Source organism: Anabrus simplex, chromosome 1, assembly GCF_040414725.1.
Source record: "Anabrus simplex isolate iqAnaSimp1 chromosome 1, ASM4041472v1, whole genome shotgun sequence".
In the NCBI taxonomy this organism is placed as follows: domain Eukaryota; kingdom Metazoa; phylum Arthropoda; class Insecta; order Orthoptera; family Tettigoniidae; genus Anabrus; species Anabrus simplex.
This window is the reverse complement of record NC_090265.1, coordinates 1,799,945,223-1,799,967,448: the sequence shown is the minus strand read 5'-3', so window position 1 is coordinate 1,799,967,448 and position 22,226 is coordinate 1,799,945,223. Positions and strand designations below refer to the sequence as shown.

General features: G+C 37.3%; 1 protein-coding gene across 3 annotated transcripts in view; it reads right to left on the bottom strand.

Moving 5' to 3' along the window:
- AGO3 (Argonaute 3) overlaps positions 1–22,226 on the bottom strand; it is a 466,191-nt gene that overhangs the window by 276,372 nt on the left and 167,593 nt on the right. For all 3 annotated transcript variants that reach the window (XM_067138589.2, XM_067138590.2, XM_067138588.2), the window contains exons 5-6: positions 20,395–20,594; positions 1,934–2,047 (exon numbers count right to left, since the gene is read on the bottom strand). In XM_067138589.2, the coding sequence (XP_066994690.2) occupies positions 1,934–2,047; positions 20,395–20,594 (314 nt within the window). The remainder of the gene's footprint in view (positions 1–1,933; positions 2,048–20,394; positions 20,595–22,226) is intronic.

Sequence of the window (22,226 nt, the reverse complement as noted above, 5' to 3'; positions counted from 1 at the left end):
TCATCTGGTTTTATCAGCACCACATCCAGGATATTTTTCCCTCTGGTTGGTTCCATCATTTTCTGAATCAGCTGTCCTTCCCATATTAACTTATTTGCCTTTTGTTGGTCATGCTTCCTGTCGTTTGCATTTCCTTCCCAATTGACATCTGGCAAATTCAGATATCCTGCTACAATCACATTTCTTTCCATGTCGTTTCCCACATAGCTGCATATCCTATCAAATAATTCCGAATCCACGTCAGTGCTACCCTTCCCCGATCTGTACACTGTTTCCATCCAACAGGGTGCATTTACAGTATTCAAATAATGCACTTGAATAACTCACTGGCAAACATAATCTCACGCAGTGAAATTTAAAAAAAAAAAAAAAAAAAAGAAACAATTATTCAGAGACGAGGAGAAATCTATACTGGTTCCCCTGTGCAAGTGCTTTATTCATTGGATTACTGCATTGGATGCGTTTTAGATGCCTAGTACTTGCACGGAAACTACCCACTGCCCTTAAAACATCGTGGCTTATCGAACTTTCGTATGACGAGAGGAGGATGTCTCTCACTCCGGTCTGCATTACAACACAGTACAGTGACTATCCTTGTAAGATTTCGCTATGGCACTTGTCCACGGCCGCCTTGTCTCGTAATTTAGAAATGGCAACTCTTGCTGCGTCACGAAGTATTCTAAGACCCATTAATGCATGCAATCACCTTGATTCTCAGTTTAAACCTTTCAAATACAATGGGAAACACTATTTATGAAATTTATCCAACAAGGTACATTTACAATATTCAAATAATGCACTTGAATTAAACACTGGCAAACATAACCTCACGCAACGAAAGAAAAAGCAATTCAAAGATCAGGACAAATTATGCTGGCTCTCCTGTGCAAATGCATTATCTCTTGGATTACTGTACCACATGCATTTTAAGTACTTGCATGGAAAGTGCCCGACACCCATAAAACATCGTGGGACGAGGGAAATCTCTCGCTTCCGTGTGCATTGCAACACAGTACAGTGACACCTACCCTTCTACGATTTCCCGGCTGGCACTTCTCTCCTTAAAAACCTTGTCCGTCCAGGCTCCGCATTAAAAAAGAAAAATGCAGTTACATCGGCACTGGCAATATCCTATGGTGCGTATGAATTGGTTATATAAGAAACGCTTTTTCGCCAACTATCGGCATTGTCAATGTTAGTGGATTACATTTCTCTACACACTGCCTGCTACGTGATATTGTGGCGTTCCTTAAAATGCTGAATACAAAATAATTACTATTTCACTCTAACTTAGCATGTATGAAGCACACTGTAGACACACCGGAGTGAGTGAAAGTGGAGAAAGGTACCCCAGCTATAATACAATATAAACAGAACTAATATCAAAGGAATTAGTTTGTGAAGGAAAAAAAATGGATTGTATTGAACAGGTGGTGTAATAAAATATTCCGTGTGTAAACTTAGTGATAAAGCTGTTTTCAATACGGAACAATGACAAGAATAATGGTTTGTAACGAGAGCTTCTTCGAATTATGTGAGATTTTGAATTAAGCGATTTCGAATTATCGAAGTTCTACTGTACGTACTTGAATCATCTCTTTGCAAGTTTTCTGAAAACGTTCCACTTCATTTCTATGCACTTTGCATTTCTGTACCAATAGAGGAACATAATTGGCTTGAAAAGCGAAGAGATTCCTAACTTTTCACTTTGCAAGATAAATGTGAAAAGTGATGGTGGAACAAAATTTGAACTGAAAAGTGCGAAGCTCAAAGTGAAAAGCTGTCAAGTTCATTTGTGGAACAGGCCCCTGGCCCAGTAATTCAAGAAACAGCCCAGTTCTATGACCTGCCAATCAAGAAGTGCAGCTAAGAAAAACCCAACAAATAGCATGTACATATATATTTTAAAAATTAAAATTGTTTGTGTACTAACATGCACTGGAGAACTGTCTGTTGTCGCAGCACTCTGTGAGAAGAATCACAGCACAGTTGAATACCTCCTTCGTATTCATCCACAGCTGTCACATATCCAGGCCAAATTTCTAGCCTGAAAAATATCCAAATACTCTGTCAATACTGAAAAACAAGTAATAATTCAAGAACAGGACACTAACAAATATTAGCAGAAGGAAAAGGGGAATGTATTTTTATTCTCATTAAATCTTTTCACTCTCCTGTTTATTGCATAACAATTTATGTTTATCATTTGTTAAGATGGAAAGACATTCTTTTCAGATCAACTTTGTTAGTACAATTTTTTCATTTTTCAGTCTGCTGAACACAAAATATAAATTTAAGAAACACTATAACGTATCTGCAAATGATAGAATGAAATGTTTTGTTCCACAAGAACATTGTCAGATTCTGTCAAATCATGTGTATATCATGTGTATAAATGTATAAAATTACTGCTCAGAACAGCAGGCTGCAAGTTCAGAAAACAATTTCATATTTGTAAAGATGTTGTACAAAGAATTTTAACATTGCAGTTGTTCATATCACCCATTCTTAATCAATGACAAGTTTATAAAATAAAGTAAATCATTTTGTACATACACACAGATAATAAAAAAGTAAGCTTATAGAATCTGAGGATGTTTTAGCAGAAAGGAACATGTCATTCTATTGGTAATAAAAAAAAATATTTTCCCAGTAGGTTAGAGTTCTTTCAACCTTCTTGACAGGGTTTTAGTACCTTAGGTGTTAAGGAATGATCTTCATTGTAGTAATCACATTAATGAGGCTGTAAAGAAAGCTCTTCACATGGTTATAAGGGTAATTAAGGGTTGTAGTAAGGATGTAAAGGAAAGGGCATATAAGTCTCTGGTAAGCACCCAAGTACACTATGATTCCAATGTATGGAACTCTCACCACAATTACTTCAAACAAGAACTGGAAAAGATCCAAAGAAAATCAACGCAATTCATTCTTGGTTATTTCCAACAAGAGCAGTGTTAAGAAAATGCTGCAGACTTTGGGTTGGGAAGACTTGGGAGGAGGAGAAGAGTTGTTTGACTAAGCGGTACGTTCTGAGCTACCAGTGGAGAGATTGCATAGAATGACATTACTACACGAATAAGCTTGAGTGGAGCTTTCAAAAGTACGAAAGATCACAATATGAAGATAAAGTCGAAATTTAAGAGGACAAATTGAGACATATTTGAAGAACTCGGGGAGAAAATAGATATATCCCTCAAATTTTAAAATTTTCAGTTTTTTGTAGTAAACAGTTCTATCCAACATGAAGTTTCATTTTTATCAAAAAGCTAGTTGATTTAATGAGGGATGGCAGAACAATTAAGCTTCATTTTTATAACAAGCCACATGTCTCTGCAGTAAACAATGACAATCCACATTTCCAAGATGGCGGATCATATTTCTAATGATGTGCCTTCTGCAAAACAAATGTCATTTATGGTACAGAAAACAATGAAGTTGAGGAGTTTATGGACACAGATGACAGTTTAAAGGATCCGGATTATGTCGAAACCCAGACATATTATGGAAGTTCATCTGGAAGTAGTGAACAAATACATTTTCGAGATGACTAGCAGCTTTGTTTACCATGTGCTTTTGAATGTTGGTTATAACTAGAGCCCGGATTTCCATGCACTATTTGGACAAAGTGAGGTCAAATTGTATGTCTTTTGCATTTTCACCACAATACGTCTTTTATAAGCTTGACGAATTCAAAATCAGGATTTGAACGAATTAGTATGTTCAACTTATCTCTATCTGCGGCATCTGCTTCTCCATGCGATGATTGCAGACACATTTGAATGTCCTCAATAAGTGGTAACGATTGCTTGCTGCGATAACACAGACGTGTGACAATTGAGAGTTCCGGGTAGGACATTCCAGGATAACAACAGTAGAGGGTTCAATGAAAAACCACAATTTGTAAGCTGCTATCCCAGTAACGCGGCGCCACAGAAGTGCGATACAAGGTTTCTTTTGTTCGTCTAACAGATGAAAAATGAGCCGTCAATGATTAATGCACAAATTACGGTTCAATTTATAGCAATGTACAACTGTAAAACTGGGACACCTTATTCCTAAGAATTAGATTTCAACGTGGGGCCTTCCGACTTTCGTCATTGTTTACTCAAGCAACAGATAAGAAAGTGTTTGGTTAATTGCATTATACTGTAGGACCTGTACCGTATGCAGGCTACTAACTATGGTTGTCACATAGGATGCCAGGAATACATTCTCTCCGTCTCTCAGTAATAGACATACTGTAGCCTACAACGTGAACAATTGTCCCAAATTCTGCAAACTAACATTCAGAAAATGCACTATGATGCAAGTTAACAATATATATGCATCAAAGTCAGAATAAAAGTCATATTATGCAATATTAAATGTCCAAATATGCGCTATTAAATCCAAAATCTTCCAAATATGCATTATGCATGAATTTTCTCCAAAAAATGCCAAAACATGCAAACATGCACGGAAACAGAACGGTCATTTGGAATTGTTAATCCGTAAAACAAATATTTGCTAAGTTTGAGAAGTGTAGCTAGCTTATATAAAAACATGCATCTGCATGGAAATCCGGGCTCTAGTTGTAACTATTTACATGCTGTGACATAAAATACCTTTTGCAAAAGTATTAGCATTAGTATTCATTATTATTATTATCAAATCATACTCACCATCATCATCATCATCATCATCATCATTTCCCTTTATCCAGCTGTAGCCGGGTAGGGGCAAATATGGTTCCTCTCCACTTTCTTCGGTCTTTCCACCACTCCTCCTCCATAAACATAACTGCTCTATACACATCCTTTATGCGACTATGTGGGTTATAACTTTTTTCACTTGTTGATGTACCGGTGCTATGTAGGTTATTATTAGTTTACCGGTTATTTTCTTTAAAATAATTGGGTAACCGCATTATGTGACATCTCTTTAACATGCCAGGGTGGCTAGCATAGGCGGTAGGGCACTAGCTTTCTGACCTTAAGTTAGTGGGTTTGATCTAGGTATTTGAAGGCGCTCAGATACATCAGCTTCGTGTCGATAGATTTAAAGAACTCCTGCAGGACAAAATTTCAGCATCTCGGAGTATCCAAAAACCATAAAAGTAGTTAGTGATACGTAAAAGCAGTAACATTATATTAAATTATTTTTCTTTAACGTAGTTCATTTTATTAAACATACGTCTACATTCAGAATTTTTCTTCCTTTCCTAGGGCAGTAAGGAAAGTGCTTCAATGAATTTGATGGTAGTTTGAAGTGCAGTGGAACAAACAGTACAGGAATGTTCATTGATGAGGATGAGAGAGATAAGTCCAGTTGAGAGTGAGAAAGACTACTTAACTGATATTAATCAAAGCATTTAATTATTGTAATTGTGTTACTAACTTGTTTCGTTCTGTATGTATTTGCGTATATTTCATAGAGATGTTTTCTTGTATTGTCAATTGTTCACTACTTTATCCACATTGCATGTAAATAATTATAATCCTCAAATTGGTAGGCACATTCAGTGTTTAATATACTCGAATTCCTTATAATACTGTTTCTTGATGCATTTTTCTCCAGGATGTTATAAAGAAGGACTACATGTACCACTGTCGTTAGTAATATGTTTCAAAAATCAAAAATGTTAGCAGTAAATATTTTGTGAAAATTAATTTCATTATATCTCAGAACTTACAAAATGAGGCTTATCACTATTTTCCCCCCAAGGTCTTCATTTATATTATGAAAATAAGGTACTAGAATCATTTATCAAGGGAAACGTTTGATAAGTTTCCAAGTTCTTTGAATACATTTAAGAAAGGTATAGGTAAACAACTGAGAGGGAATTTGCCACCTGGGCAACAGCCCTAAATGCTGACCACTGATGGTTCATTGATTGGTTGATAAATTTTGTGTTCAACGGATTGAGAAACTTATAGGATATGCTTTCTCTATACAGTAAAACCTCGTTAATTTGAAGTCGTTGGGACTCAAAAATCAGACTTTGAATTACGTGATTTCGAATTAACTGCCAATTCGCAATTCAGAAGTACCAACCCTCGCCGCGTTACAAAATATTCTAAGGCCCGTTACTGCATGCAGTTAGCCTTGATTCATAGTTCATACCTTTCCAATGCTACGAAAAAAGAACTATTTCCAAAATGTATCCAAGAAGGAACATTTACAGTATTCAAACTATGCACTTGGATATCTCACTGGCAAACATAACCTCACGCAACAAAAGAAAGAAAGAAAGGAAGAAAGAATTAGCACGATTCAAAGACGAGCTGAAATCTCTGCTGACTCCCATGTGCAAGTGCTTTTTTTATTGGATTGCTATACTGTATGCATTTTAGATGCCTTGTATTTACACAGAAAGTACCCGATGCCCTTAAAATTGAACTTTCTTATGACTATCCTTGTACGATTTCCCGCCATGGCACTTCTCTCTTTCTTCATAAATGTAAACACTTGCCGCATCACTAAGTATTCTCTAAGACCCATTAATACATGCAATCACCTCGATTCACAGTTTAAACCTTTCAAATGCCATGGAAAAAAACTATTGAACATTAAAACAAGAATAATAGTTAACACCACCTTTCCAATACTTATCTTTCCTTATATTTAGGAAATAAGCATTACAACAGGCGTTGTAAGATGGGACATGTTTCGCTTAACAGTCGTATCATCAGCCGAAAATAAATCTTAGCCTAAAGTTAGGTCAGGGCCCTGAACCTAGTGTCCTTAACATATATGGCACCCTAAGAATCAACATTTATACAGTGAAACCTCGATTCTCCGATTTTCGAGGGACCATGAAAATAAAACGCACAATACGGGAAAACGGAAAATCCGGGAATGAATGAAAACCATCAACAATTTGGCTAAACATCACAAAAATGAAATATGTATAATTATAATCTTACAAAACTCCTAAACCAAACCAAACTACAGCCCCAGTGGGACTTTGCCTGCCAAGTGACCGCTGCTCAGCCCGAAGGACTCCAGATTACGAGGTGCGCATGGTCAGTGCGACGAATCCTCTCGGCTGATATTCCTGGCTCTGTAGATCGGGGTCGCCATCTCACCATTAGATAGCTCCACTATTAAAGGTAATCACGTAGGCTGAGTGGACCTGGAACCAGACTTATATCCAGGTAAAATTGTCTGACCTGGTCGCAATCGAACCGGGGCCTCTGGATGAGAGGCGGGCATGTTAGACCACGAAACCGCATTAATTACCGGTACGCGAGTTCAAAATCTCGATACTTTATATTCAGTTTTACAGGGGAATTTTCGTCAGTTTCCCGTGAAAACTTCTTTCAGTTCGGCGACTTTGATTAGGCTAGCCAAACTCTTCGAAAAATCTAATAACGCCAAGCCAAACGACAATCGACCACAAGTAGTTTTTAATTCTCTCATCTAATAAAATAAAGCATATTAGATACGAAAGCACCCAAAATGAATGTGAAATCCGTTCATTTCTTAATCTTTCATTGTAATTTGGTCTCCGGTATACTGTTCGTAGTCAGTTTCTGGAAATCTCGTACCGCGCAAATTAGGCCTACGTCGACTTTTAAAGGTTATGTTGAACTCGAAAACATGGTTTCGAATATAAGTATCGATTCTTAAAAGTTCTCGAATGCATTATATTCAATTCTGCGCGTCACAAATCCAATCAAATTGGAAAGATAAAAGAAATATCAAAACTTCAGAAATTACGGTTATTCGTGACCTTGAGGTCATCTGGAAAGCGCGCTCGCTGCACATGTCAGTGCGAGTTTGAAATTATACCAACCATTTAAAATGTAACGTGCGCAAATAAAACGACTGTGGTTTTTGGTATTTTAACACAAAAACGTAAAATTCCCAGTCTTACATTAGGACCTAAACAGTAATAGGCAATTCCAAGACCTCCCATGGCTTTCTTTTTTTTAAATTACATGTAGGTGCAACATGTGTTTTGGTCTCGCTAACATAATCATGTACGATAATATCAAAAATACTGAATTTGTGTTAAGAAGCAGTTTCGATTCCTGCCTGAAAGCCCGGTTACTCTGCAGTGCCCTGAGCAAAGTGCCAAAAACCTCTTCGGCAGTACGATCGAAAAAAGTAAAAATATAAACATCTAACCCTGGACGTAATATGGACGTTTTATAAGTGCGAACGTTTGACGAAACTCGTTCCGTCTTCAAGCAGAGCTGTCGAAATGCGCCGTGTCTCCTTGCAATTGTTGTCGCCACTCTCTGCTTTATGATTTTCCGAGATTCTCTAAACAATACCACCCGAATGCGATGCTAAGATGGTCCCTTATGCAAGTTCACCGCCGATCGCTTTTCCAGTACCGGTACAGTACTTGCTTTAATTATCGCAGTGACGGGGCGTTAACGCCAAGATCCATAAATATGCCATAGCCGTCCTTTTGTGAGATACAGTTTATTAAAAAACGATTGATCGAGGATTTAGCGTTGATGGGACTGGAATTTCTGGACGGTTGATCCGGGAAATCGTTTCTTCGAGGAACGGATAATGCGGGACTATTACAACGTGATTTAATTACGATGCTCGCGGGACCACGTAATTTGAACGCATATTCCGGGAAAACGTATTTTCCGGGAACGGATAATCGAGGTTCCACTGTATATGGAAAATGAAAATAGGCTTAAATTTAACAGACCCCCTTGAACGGCTAATGTCTCCGGGCAACGCTCATCCAACATAAGAGACTTCAGTTCACGCACTTGGCATCCTTTGTCTTGAACTCCCAGCAAAAATGAAGCAGCTTCAGGCGTGATCAATCCTGTTTGAAGTGTTACTACTCCATGTCTGCTACAATATATGATTTCTCTCGCCCGTTCTCACATATCTATACAAGAGTGGGATTTAATTATTTCTTCAGTTAAAAGAATATAACCATCATGTTTTGTTATGTATGAACATTCTTATTAACTGACTGGCAGCCATGAGTTTGATTATTACACTGCCAGCTCTGTGCTGTACCTTATGTTTTTAACCTCTGGCAACACAATTACATGTTTTTTCTAACTCAGCCATGATTAACAGTCTTATATATTTTCACTCTTGTTTTTATATTTGAACATTCTGATTGACTGACTGGTAACAATGATATCCTAATGATTTTAATTATTTCACTACCAGCTCTGTATTGTACTTTCTGTTCTTATCCTCTGTCTCAACTCGATTGTGTTTTTTCTCTTAGCCATGTTTAACATTCTATGTTTTTTTCACACTAGTTTTAAGCCTATTTTCATTTTCTAAATATAAATGTTGATTTTTACGGTGCCATATATGTTAAGGACACTAGGTTCAGGGCCCTGACCTAACTTTAGGCTAAGATTTATTTTCGGCTGATGATGCTCACGACTGTTAAGCGAAACATGCCTCATCTTACAACGCCTGTTGTAATGTTTATTTCCTAAATATAAGGAAAGATAAGTATTGGAAAGGTGGTGTTAACTATTATTCTTGTTTTAATGTTCATATCTGATGTCCAATACGGTCTACAATGAGATTTATTACTTGTAAAAAAAACTCTTTCCGAAATGTGTCCAACAAGGTGAATTTACAATGTTCAAATAATGCACTTGAATAAATCTGTTGCCTACGCTATAATACAAGGCCTTGAAATGCATTCATGGAAACGGGTGACATCCTAGTTCACCATTCAGCCGCAAGGATCGCGTCATTGCCCCCTTGTATTCGCATGTCCGTATATGTCAATCAGTAAATTATATCCTAAATAAAAAGAACTGAATGTTTTTGCACGTATTTACTTACAGAGCGGTACTGCATTGGCTTGGATATGTCATTGAAGTTTAAAAACTTTCCTTTTGAGGGGCTTCTTATCAAGTTTCAAAACTTTCTCTCTTCTACTTGAGTGGCTCAAAGCAATGTTGTCACATAGGTCACAGAAATTTTCAGAGTAGAAAAAGAGGTGGTTTGTCGTCTTTACACTTTCTACACTTAATTTCACTGTTGAACATGTCTTTCAAAAAGAAAAACCGTACACCATTCAGTAACTCTCTTCGGGGCAAGTACTGCGTAGCGGACGTGACAATTTCCATCGTTCACTGCAAGTGTATTTTTTGTATCTGACGGCTCATCTATCTTGAAAATGAATAAGACACAACGTTGAACTTTGAGTAGCTGGAGAAGAGATATGTTCTAAACAGCCTTTACAGTCTGTTTGTTCTTTTGCCACACGAACCATAATGTCATTGTATTCTGCTTGGCATCTTAGGTAGCTGAAGAAGAGCTCGATGTCATCGCTTGTCAGGTTCCTCGTCAATGCATAATGCAAATGTATACCTACGAGGTATTTTACGCAGGCCACATTGGATTGGGTAGTCAAGATCTACGCCTGATACATTTCCCGCATGAATCTGTTTTTACTTTCTCTGAATGCATTTGAATTTTATTTATATATGACAGGAAATCATTAATTAACTGAGGCGTTCATCTTCAGTACTAAAAGATGCTCGTTTGTCCTCATTCCTCGAATATGTCCCGAGTGAAGTGTTGCAGACGTCATGCGCATCAAACAATTTCATAAAATGCTTCATAAAACAAATGGTTTATTTTAAACTGTATTTAATGTTCTCGGGACAAACCACCTCCACACTTTTGAAACCAGAGATTGTTTCAGGGGAACACAATATTTTTAGCTCTAGCTACATTCATTTTCTCCAGATTTGTTGGGTAAATTATTTTTCTGGTTGGTATCCTAATTTAAGATTTCTGAGTTTGAAGAAGCCTCTCAAATATTCGCCGGTCACTGTAGCATTGTTTCCAAAAAGGTCCAGTGACAAATTTTGGGATCACCAGATTCTTATGACGTAACTTGGATCAAAACGTAGGAACAGAGGTCTAATTTCATCAGCTGGAAGTCGTATCTCATGCGTAATTCTCCCTTTGTATAATGTTTCGAACATTGAACATTCACTGGAAACTTGTGATACGAAATTCCACTACCTTTAATTTCTCGTGAATAAGCCATGACTGGAACTGCAAATGTTTAACATCAGACGAATACATAATACATTCACAACCAACCCAGTTAATAAACTCTTAAGGCGCGAACTTGGTAGACAGGGGGCAAGAAAGCGAACCTAGCGGCCCGGCATTGAACTTCAGTGTGACCACTTAGATAGCGTTTTACGGGCTCTATTTCCAGGCCTGAGTATAACGTAGGTAACGGATAAATCACTGAAAACATAACCTCGCGCAACGAAAGAAAAAAATCATACAATTCGAAGACGAGGATAAATGATGCTGGTTCCCCTGTGCAAATGCATTATTTTTTGGATTTCTGTACTGTTTGCACTTTTAGATGCTTTGTACTGGCATGGAAGGTGCCCGACGCCCTTAAAACATTGTGGATTATCGAACTTTCCTATGACGAAGGGATAAAGTTTCTCGCTTCCATGTGCATTGCAACGCACTACAATGACCCCCATTCGCCTACCCTTGTACGATTCCCCGGCTGGCACTTTCTCCTTTAAAACCAGTGTTCGCAGATTCTGTTTTTGCGCACACTGCCTGTTGCGTGATATCACGGTGTTCCTTAAAAGGTTGAATACAAAATAATTCCGGTTTCATTCAACTTAGCAATCATGAAGCGCAATGTAGACGCACCGAAGCGAGTGTAAGTGCGTAAAGCTACCCCTCCACGTTCCGGAACACGCGTTCTATTATGACGCGGATAAATTTCGAGTTGAAATTACTCCATAACATACTATTGTTTCGAATTAAAAGTCTGAATTTCGGTAATGGGGCCGACATTGTACTTCGAATTACGAATTATCCGTATTTTGAATTAAACAATTTAAATAACATGCAAAACTGTATCTCATGTTTCCGGGAACGAGAGATTCTTAGAATTGGGTGGGATTTTGAATTAACCGATTTCGAATTATCGAGGTTCTACTGTATATCTTGATAAAAAAGGACTGTGAAGTTCTCTACAGAAAATCTCAAAACAGCCCTGGAAGGAATACATTTCTTCATTAGCATGACATTGTCATGAAGAGATGAATTTTACTTGCCGTACATTAGAATTTAATGGAATATTCTTAAAGTAAAAGTGAGTCTAAGGTTTTAAGCTCAATGTGTTGGTAAACCACGCCAAAAACTATAATAATATTCATCATTATATTGGGCTGCAGACCTTCAGAAATGGTGCCGTATAAGTGGCCTTTGGTCTCTTCCTATCATCATCATGCTAAAAAGGAGGAAGGCTGCAGGTTCAGATAATATTTTCCCTGAATTCATAAGATATCTTGGGAAGCATGGGAAAATATGGCTCAAGAACTTCTTCAGTGACGTATTAGAGACTAGAATCATTCCCCTGGAGTTCAAGATGGCTCAAACCATGGCAATCCTCAAACCAGGAAAACCAGCAGATGACCCCTCTAGCTACTGTCCTATTGCACTACCGAGTGTCTGCTACAAATTGTTGGAACGCCTCATCCTCAACCGAATCCAGGAAATAATGAATGACATAACACCAACATACCAGGCGGGTTTCAGAACCAAACGAAGCTGCTGTGAACAAGTATTAGCATTAACATCACATACTGAGGCAGGATTCCCGAAGAAGTTAAAGACATCTGTCGTTTTTGTTGACCTGACAGCGGCATATGATACAGTATGGCTGGATGGACTACTATTCAAAATTGAAAAGCATACACGCTGCTGAAAACTTACAGCACTTCTGAAGAACATGCTGACAAATCATCACTTCAAGGTCATCATAGGCCAAAAGACAGTCTTTTAAAGTAAAAAATGTACTACCTCAAGGGTCTGTATTAGCCCCACTACTTTTCAACTTGTACACTAGTGACATGCCTGACACCATCAGTAAGAAATTCTGCTTTGCTGATGATTTAGCCATCGCTGTCCAAACTGTCACATTAGAAGAGGGGGAAAGCATTCTCTCCAATGACTTGAAAACCTTGAATGCATACTACACAAAGTGGAGACTTCGTCCAAATCCGGCTAAGACAGAAGTATGCTCATTCCAACTGTGTAACCAAATAGCTCACCAAAAGCTCAACATTCTGCCAACTAAGGAGAATTTATTTAAAACCAAAAACTATGCAAAAATGTTTTGAAGTTTCTTCAAGGAGAAGGAGCCATAAATAATACACAAGTTAAAATAATACAGAACTTAAAAATTCTTTTGAAGTAAATTAATATCGGATGTTGTAGAGTTTCCCTTCCTATCACGCCTATCACGGGATATGAAATTTCTTACCGAACTGAAATGTAGGCTATCAATGACATACATACATACATACATACATACATACATACATACATACATTATCATTATAGACTGTTACGCCTTTCAGCGTTCAGTCTGCAAGCCTCTGTGAATTTACTAAACGTCGCCACAATCCTTGATTTGCAACTAGTGTTGTGGCCTCATTTAGTTCTATACCTCTTATCTTTAAATCGTTAGAAACCGAGTCTAACCATCATCGTCTTGGTCTACCTCTACTTCTCTTACCCTCCATAGCAGAGTCCAATATTCTCCTAGGTAACCTATCCTCCTCCATTCGCCTCACATGACCCCACCACCGAAGCCGGTTTATGCATACAGCTTCATCCATCGAGTTGGGGGGGGGGGGGGGAACTCATTAAACTGAAACATCGCATGTGAAAAAGGACACAGGCAAAAGAACATAAAACAAGGCAAGAATTTTAGATATAGAGGCATACAAGAAGAATTAAAGTCGTAAATGTTCTGTGATATGGTAGAAAAAGTGTTAGGATATACACATATTAAACAAATGAAATAAAATGAACAATACAACAAAATAAAGAAAGCAAATATAAATATATATATATAACCATACAGTCGACCCTCGATATCTCGAATCTCCATTCCTCGAATTTTCAGTATCTCGAAGCAACTTAAATTTCCCGACTGTATGTCCTATTCTTCACGTGTTTTTATTTCTCTATTATTAGAAATTCAGTTACACAAATTTCTCGAAGCAAACATTTCCTCCCTTGAAGCAAAGCAAAAAAATACTTAACTGTGCAATACGGCATTTGTGGTTTGAGAGGAACAGTTAACAAGAGATGCTGGGAGCTAATACAACGGGAACCAAAGAACTAAAACTTCTAGTGATCGGAAAATCGGCGGACCCTCCCAGTTTCTCGGTGTGAATTAATTACCGGTCACATGCGAAAGCAATCCCTGAAGTCGGTGATGACAAGCTCCATTTAAGAATCTTGGCTGCGTAGTATTGACGAGAAGTTTCGCCATGAAGGGAGGAAAGGTTAGCAGTAACATTCCAAAGGTGTTAACGGACCTATGTTTCTTGTTTCACTACTGTGTGTACTGTATCCTGTCTTCTATAAAGTTACTATAATAAGGGTTATAATTAAAGCGATGCTGTAAAATAGAGTTTGTATATTTTTAAATACTGTTAAAAATAATGTATTCAGCATAACCCCCTAGATACGTACAATTCAATTATGTCACAGAGAGTTACAATAATTGAAAATCTTACACCTTTTTGATACTTTTTATTTGCTTTTTAGCAAATTATTAATTACAAACAGTACATGATTCGTTCTCACTTGAGAACATCTTCAGCTGTTGTTAACCCATATGCACCCACCTGCCCTTTGCTCTGACATTGCTAGGAATCCGACAACTTTTTAGTATGCAATCTGGGTGTTGCAAGCTTTCGGTTAAAACAGTATAGTGGGTGATCGACTGCGCGTATTATCACGGGACCTGTTTTATACTATTGAAAAATTCCACGCTATTGCTCATGACACAAAAACTAGAACAATACAGAAATATAACACATAAAAAATTCCTTTGAAATCTTAAATTTTTCATTAACTTATCTCACCTCAGAAGTTCTTTAGTGTGTGTTATGACCTTAATTATAGGACACGAGCCAAACATTTGCCTGATTTGGAAATAAGGAACTAATGGGAAACAAATCATGAGTAAGTGAATGATGAGATTCGAACCTATATCCCAAATACGAACTTACAGCCATATGTCTCACTCGCTGTATTATTATTATTATTATTATTATTATTATTATTCAGGATTAGTCTGAGGATCAGTGGTAAAGTGGAAAAGGTACCAAGATCGTAGGTTCAAATCCGGCAGTCGCAATCGGAACATGAGGGGCGGAAGAGAATTCATTCGGCATTCCATGTCGTACGATATTACTACGCCAAAGATCTCTGGTGATATATTTCGTGTTCATTCATGCACAGGATCACTAATAACTTCCTCCTCACTAACACTGCTGAAATCAGAGCCTCAGACATCAAATATGCTTTGAATTTTGCTATTACTGAGCATTTCGCGCGAGCAAGCAACTTCCTTCTCAGCCATCTTGTCAAGAACAGAATACAGATTTCTCTATCGATATTTTAATCAATTCTCTTTGCCAAAGAAGCATATCAGAGCACTTTGGTGACATTTTGATACACCAAGAACAGGTTTCAATTAGAAATGTTTCCGGAAAAAGCCAACAGATGTCACAAATGTCTCCAATATGCGACCTTGCATCCCGGCGTACCAGTCCGCTTACGGGTGCATAGGGGTTAAGCTTAGGTGAATCGCTAAGTTTCTGAAAACATTATTTTCAGGTATATTGTTCCCCTTAAAGACTAATTTGAATATAAAATTAAATTAAAATGATGTTAAAACAATGTGAGGGTTAATGGGTTGATAAAATGAGACAGGATGAATACATACTTAGCCTGCTTAAAAACTATATCTATTCATTAGAATAGCTGTTAAAAATTTCAACTCTGTTACACTGAAAATATCTATTTGTCTTCCAGTTAAAAGGATTTTTGAAAAATAAATGGCTCTTTGACACTGTTCTTATTACTGCTGAATGTTCATTTCATTCACTCCTTCCAGATAGGCTGTTTCCTTCCAGATAGGCTGTTACAGCATAACCTCGATAATTCGAAATCGGTTCATTTAAAATCCCGCCAATTCGAAGAAGTACTCGTTCCCGGAAACATGAGATACAGCTTTGCATGTTATTTAAATTGTTTAATTCGAAATACGGATAATTCGTAATTCGAAGTACAATGTCCGCCACATTACCGAAATTCAGACTTTTAATTCAAAACTACTTTTATATTTTAAAACAACAGTATGTTACAGAGTAATTTCAACTCGAAATTTCTCCGCGTCATAACAGAACACGTGTTCCGTAACGTGGAGGTGTAGCTTTTCGCACTTACACTCACTTCGGTGGGTTTACAGTGCGCTTCATGATTGCTAAGTTGAATGAAATCGGAATTCTTTTGTATTCAACATTTTAAGGAACGCCGTAATATCACGCAACAGGCAGTGTGCGAAAAAACAGAATCCGTGAACACTGGTGATGCCGACAGTTGACGAAAAACGTGGCTCGTATAATAAATTCGCAGACACTGAACAATATTGTCACTGCCGATGAAATTGCATTCCTTTAAATCCGTGCCCAAACGGTCTAATGGTTTTAAAGGAGAAAGTGCCAGCTGGAGAATCATACAAGGGTGGGGGATGAGGGTCATTCTAGTGCGTTGCAATGCACATGGAAGCGAGAAACTTTATCCCCTCGTCATAGGAAAGTTCTATGCCACAATGTTTTAGGGGCGTCGAGCACTTTCCATGCCAGTACCAAGCATCTAAAAATGCAAACAGTACAGAAATCCAAAAAATAATGCATTTGCACAAGAGAACCAGCATATTTTATCCTCGTCTTTGAATTGTGCGATTGTTTTTTTTTCATTCGTTGCGTGAGGTTATGTTTGACAGTGTATCCAAGTGCATTATTTGAACATTGTAAATGCACCTTGTTGGATACATTTCGGAAATAGTTTTTTCCATGGCATTTGAAAGGTTTAAACTGTGAATCGAGGTGATTGTATGTATTAATGGGTCTTAGAATACTTTGTGACGTGGCAAGTGTTTGCATTTCTGTGTTACGAGAGAAGTGCCATGGCGGGAAATCGTACAAGGATACAGTCATCGGGAAGTTCGATTTTAAGGGCATCGGGTACTTTCTGTGTGAATACAAGGCATCTAAAATGCATACAGTATAGCAATCCAATGAATAAAGCACTTACACATGGGAACCAGCAGAGATTTCTCCTCGTCTTTGAATCGTGCTTTTTTTTCCCCTTTCGTTGCGTGAGGTTATGTTTGCCAGTGCATTATTTGAATACTGTGAATGCACCTTCTTGGATACATTTTGGAAATAGTTATTTTTTTCATGGCATTTGAAAGGTATAAACTGTGAATCAAGGTTAACTGCGTGCAATAACGGGTCTTAGAATATTTTGTAACGCGACAAGGGTTGGAATTGTTCAGATTTCTGGGGATATACTAAAGACAATGGGTTGGGATATAGTACCATATCTGAAGTACTTATTTGATTATTGTTTGGTCGGAGGAGCTATACCAGATGAATGGAGAGTTGCTATAGTTGCCCCTGTGTATAAAGGAAAGGGTGATAGACATAAAGCTGAAAATTACAGGCCAGTAAGTTTGACATGCATTGTATGTAAGCTTTGGGAAGGCATTCTTTCTGATTATATTAGACATGTTTGTGAAATTAATAACTGGTTCGATAGAAGGCAATTCAGTTTTAGGAAAGGTTATTCCACTGAAGCTCAACTTGTAGGATTCCAGCAAGATATAGCAGATATCTTGGATTCTGGAGGTCAAATGGACTGTATCGCGATTGACATGTCTAAAGCATTTGATAGGGTGGATCATGGGAGACTACTGGCAAAAATGAGTGCAATTGGACTAGACAAAAGAGTGACTGAATGGGTTGCTATAATTCTAGAAAATAGATCTCATGAATTAGAGTAGGTGAAGCTTTATCTGACCCTGTAATAATTAAGAGGGGAATTCCTCAAGGCAGTATTATCGGACCTTTATGTTTTCTTATATATATAAATGATATGAGTAAAGGAGTGGAATCGGAGGTAAGGCTTTTTGCGGATGATGTTATTCTCTATAGAATGATAAATAAGTTACAAGATTGTGAGCAACTGCAACGTGACCTCGAAAATGTTATGAGATGGACAGCAGGCAATGGTATGTTGATAAACGGGGTTAAAAGTCAGGTTGTGAGTTTTACAAGTAGGAAAAGTCCTCTCAGTTTTAATTACTGCGCTGGGGTGAAAGTTCCTTTTGGGGATCATTGTAAGTATCTAGGTGTTAATATAAGGAAAGATCTTCATTGGGGTAATCACATAAATGGAATTGTAAATAAAGGGTACAGATCTCTGCACATGGTTATGAGGGTGTTTAGGGGTTGTAGTAAGAATGTAAAGGAGAGTGCATATAAGTCTCTGGTAAGACCCCAACTAGAGTATGGTTATAGTGTATGGGACCCTCACCGCGATTACCTGATTCAAGAACTGGAAAAAATCCAAAGAAAAGCAGCTCGATTTGTTCTGGGCGATTTCCGACAAAAGAGTAGCGTTACAAAAATGTTGCAATGTTTGGGTTGGGAAGAATTGAGAGAAAGAAGAAGAGCTGCTCGACTAAGTGGTATGTTGATGTAGATGTTGATTCCCATAGGGAACCTAAAATATTTGTCCTGAATGAGTAAATTCATGAGTGAGTTAGCTGGAAAAATTTATAATGTTCAATAACGGACCATTGAATTGGTATTAAGTGGTATGTTCCGGGCTGTCAGCGGAGAGATGGCGCTGAATGACATTAGTAGACGAATAAGTTTGAATGGCGTTTATAAAAGTAGGAAAGATCACAATATGAAGATAAAGTTGGAATTCAAGAGGACAAACTGGGGCAAATATTCATTTATAGGAAGGGGAGTTAGGGATTGGAATAACTTACCAAGAGAGATGTTCAATAAATTTCCAATTTCTTTGAAATCATTTAGGAAAAGGCTAGGAAAACAACAAATAGGGAATCTGCCACCTGGGCGACTGCCCTAAATGCAGATCAGTACTGATTGATTGGTACTTCTGAAGTGCGAATTGGCGGTTAATCCGAAATTGGAAGTCCGATTTTTGAGTCCCAACGACTTCTAATTAACGAGGTTTTACTGTATTTATTTTGAGCTTGCTTAATGTGCCCTAAATTGAGTCTAATGCGGAACTATGAAGCTGATTGCCGGTCACTTTTCGAGAAGGGAGCTTTGTCTTAATTTCTTAATGTTGTTAGACTCCAATTCTACGGTGACCCTGGACGGGAAACATTTGAAGCTGCTTTACGTCTAGTACTAGACGTGTAGCAGCTTCAAATTAGTCTTGAAGGGGAACAATGTACCTGAAAATAATGTATTCAGAAACTTAGCGATTCACCTAAGCTTATCAACACCTGAAGATGTTATATTATTATATTATTATATTTGCCTTTATTTGTAGTGGCGAAGTTAGGATTCATGGTCCTCTCTTACACTTAACCACACTTCATTAACATTGTACATCTTAGAGCAATATTCATAATCTTATCTTAAAACTACCATTACAAACTAGAAACAAAATATGAAACAAAATAACATAAACTCTATAAATATTCTTAGTCATGTCTTAAACTATCGTTACAAATTAAAAGTTGATTGACACTAAATACCCTAAGCACAGTAAACGTACATTCATACACACATTCACTCTACCAGATTCATTAAGCCTGGCGGCACACATCGAGGAGATGTTCACGGCAAGACAACTTGAAGGAATTTAAGGATTGTATGGCTCTAATGTTGTGGGGGAGAGAATTCCATATTCTAGCTCCATTTGCAACAAAGGAACGGCTGAATGCTGCTGACCTGCTGAGAGGGATAGCAAGTGTACTGCCGGAGCGTGTGTTATGCTGGTGGAAAGAGGATAGGAAATTGAGTTGTGAAGATAAGTAGTATGGGATATTCTCTTTTAATACTGCCACGTGGAGGTTTCTATATTGTTCAAATTTTAGAAGGGAAAGTTGTCGATAATAAGGGGTAACATGAACATCATAGCGTAAGGAAAAGATAGAACGAAACATGTACTGTTTATAATTAATAATTTGCTAAAAAGCATATAAAAAGTACCAAAAAGGTGGAAGATTTTCAATTATTGTAACTCTCTGTGATTAGAATTTGATACGGAAAATGAAGCTGATTACTTGCAATTCAATTATGTGCTACACAGGCTCAAAAACAGTATTCTCTATATCTCGAAATTTCAATAACTCGAAATAAAGTTCAGCGCGCAAGGTGATTCGAGATACCGATGTTCCACTGTATAATCTGTGTATAACCTGTAAGTCTAGCAGCCAACTCTGTATTAAATCTCGGTTAACACTCCACAAACCATTGGTGGGTGTACTACTGGGTAGAAGTCCTTGATCCATTTATTCAAAATAACAACACACATTACAACACTTACTTGTGCTGGGGTATTTTATGCGCTGCGTGAGGATTGAAATGCTGTCTTCCGATATGGGCTAGCTCCAGTACGTTCATAATTCGACGGAAAAGGACGTTGTACAGGTGAATGCATTCTCCTAGTCTCTTCTGGCGCCGAAATTGAATGGTCATTGTCACATTTGTCTTATCAACTGGATGTTCGCACTCAAACACAGTGGTCTGAGGAAAGAACACAAACATTAACTTAACAAGAACTAAATATAATTCATGCCATAAATGCTGCTGTTTTACAAGTCAATTTCCCATTTAGACAATGTTTTACTAAACCACAATACCATAAACATGGTTACACGAGTTACTAGCGGTAGTAGTTCTCATGTTGTCAAACAGAAATGAAGGTATTTTCTTACAGTAAAGGAAATACCAAACCTCACATTATGTACAACTCCCTTAGCCTCAAGAAGGTCAGACATGAGACTGTCAAAAGTAGAAATGGCCATGTTCTATATGTCTCAGGGCTAGCGAGCGACACAGTTCATGACCGCCTTTTTGCATACTTCTGATGCTACTTTATAGGGAAACTGAACTACAGTATATTAAGCATAAAAGTAGTCTATGACAGATCATACTGAAGTGTTTTCCTGTTCCTTTCATGCTCTGAACTACCATGGTACCAAGAAATAAACATTTAGTATTTTATACCTTTCATCTAAAACCAAGGCCAGCTGGCTTTGTGAAATTGAAACAGATCTACAGGAAATCATCTCTGAAGACATTGCACAGAACAGATGTAAATTCAGAACCAAAATCAACAATTCCAGTTAAAAGGCAAACCAAACACCAGAGCCATTAAAACTTGGACAGAAGAACGAAGGAAGAAGCTCAGGGAAAGGATGAAGAGATTTTGGGAGGAGAAGGCCAACACATCAGCTAAGCTGGTTCAAGCAAGTTCCTAAGTAGGGCATAATGATGTAATAATAATAATAATAATAATAATAATAATAATAACAATAATTGTCTGCATTTCAACCTTTGTCCCATTTCTCTATGGAGTAGGTTATGAAGCAAGATGAATCTTTGCCAAGAGTTTTTACGACCAGATGTCTCCCTTGGCGTTAACTACATCAGAGGACTGAATGAGATGAAATGAATGACATGATGGTAAGAAGGTGCTGGCACATAATAATAATAATAATAATAATAATAATAATAATAATAATAATAATAATAATAATAATAATAATAATAATAATAATAACAACAACAACAACATTTATTTCCAAAATACTCATTGTTCTACATATTAGCAAGATATTTTTTCATTTCACATTGTGTCTGATTGTTTATGTGTTGATTTTTAAAATATTTTGTTTGTAAAAACACAGAGAATAGTCAGAGCTCTTCAAGCAGACCCCTACAAATAAGCTGAATGTAAGAGTGTTAAGACAAAAAAAAATTTAAAATGCTATAATTTTGTTCATTTTTAACTTGCAATAAATATACACTAATACATCACCCAAAAATGCAGCACACTTAATTGATCTTAAACTTATGAGAAAAAATAACAGATGATTGATATTAATGGCAAAAATGCATTCAAAGTTGTATGTTATTACAAGAGGCTATAAAGGGCTAAGCATTACATCTTCATTTGCAGGATCAGAACAACCAATCTAGGATGGTAAACCATTAGACAAACTATTTTGGAAAACATCATTTGAAGGTGAAAATAAAATTTTGCCTCTCAACTTCATTAAATTTGTTAATTTGTAAAAAAAACTATGCAGAGATAAGCTAACATCGTACTCACGAACACTGAAAGCTGTCTGAGGTAGAGAACACTAGGACAGG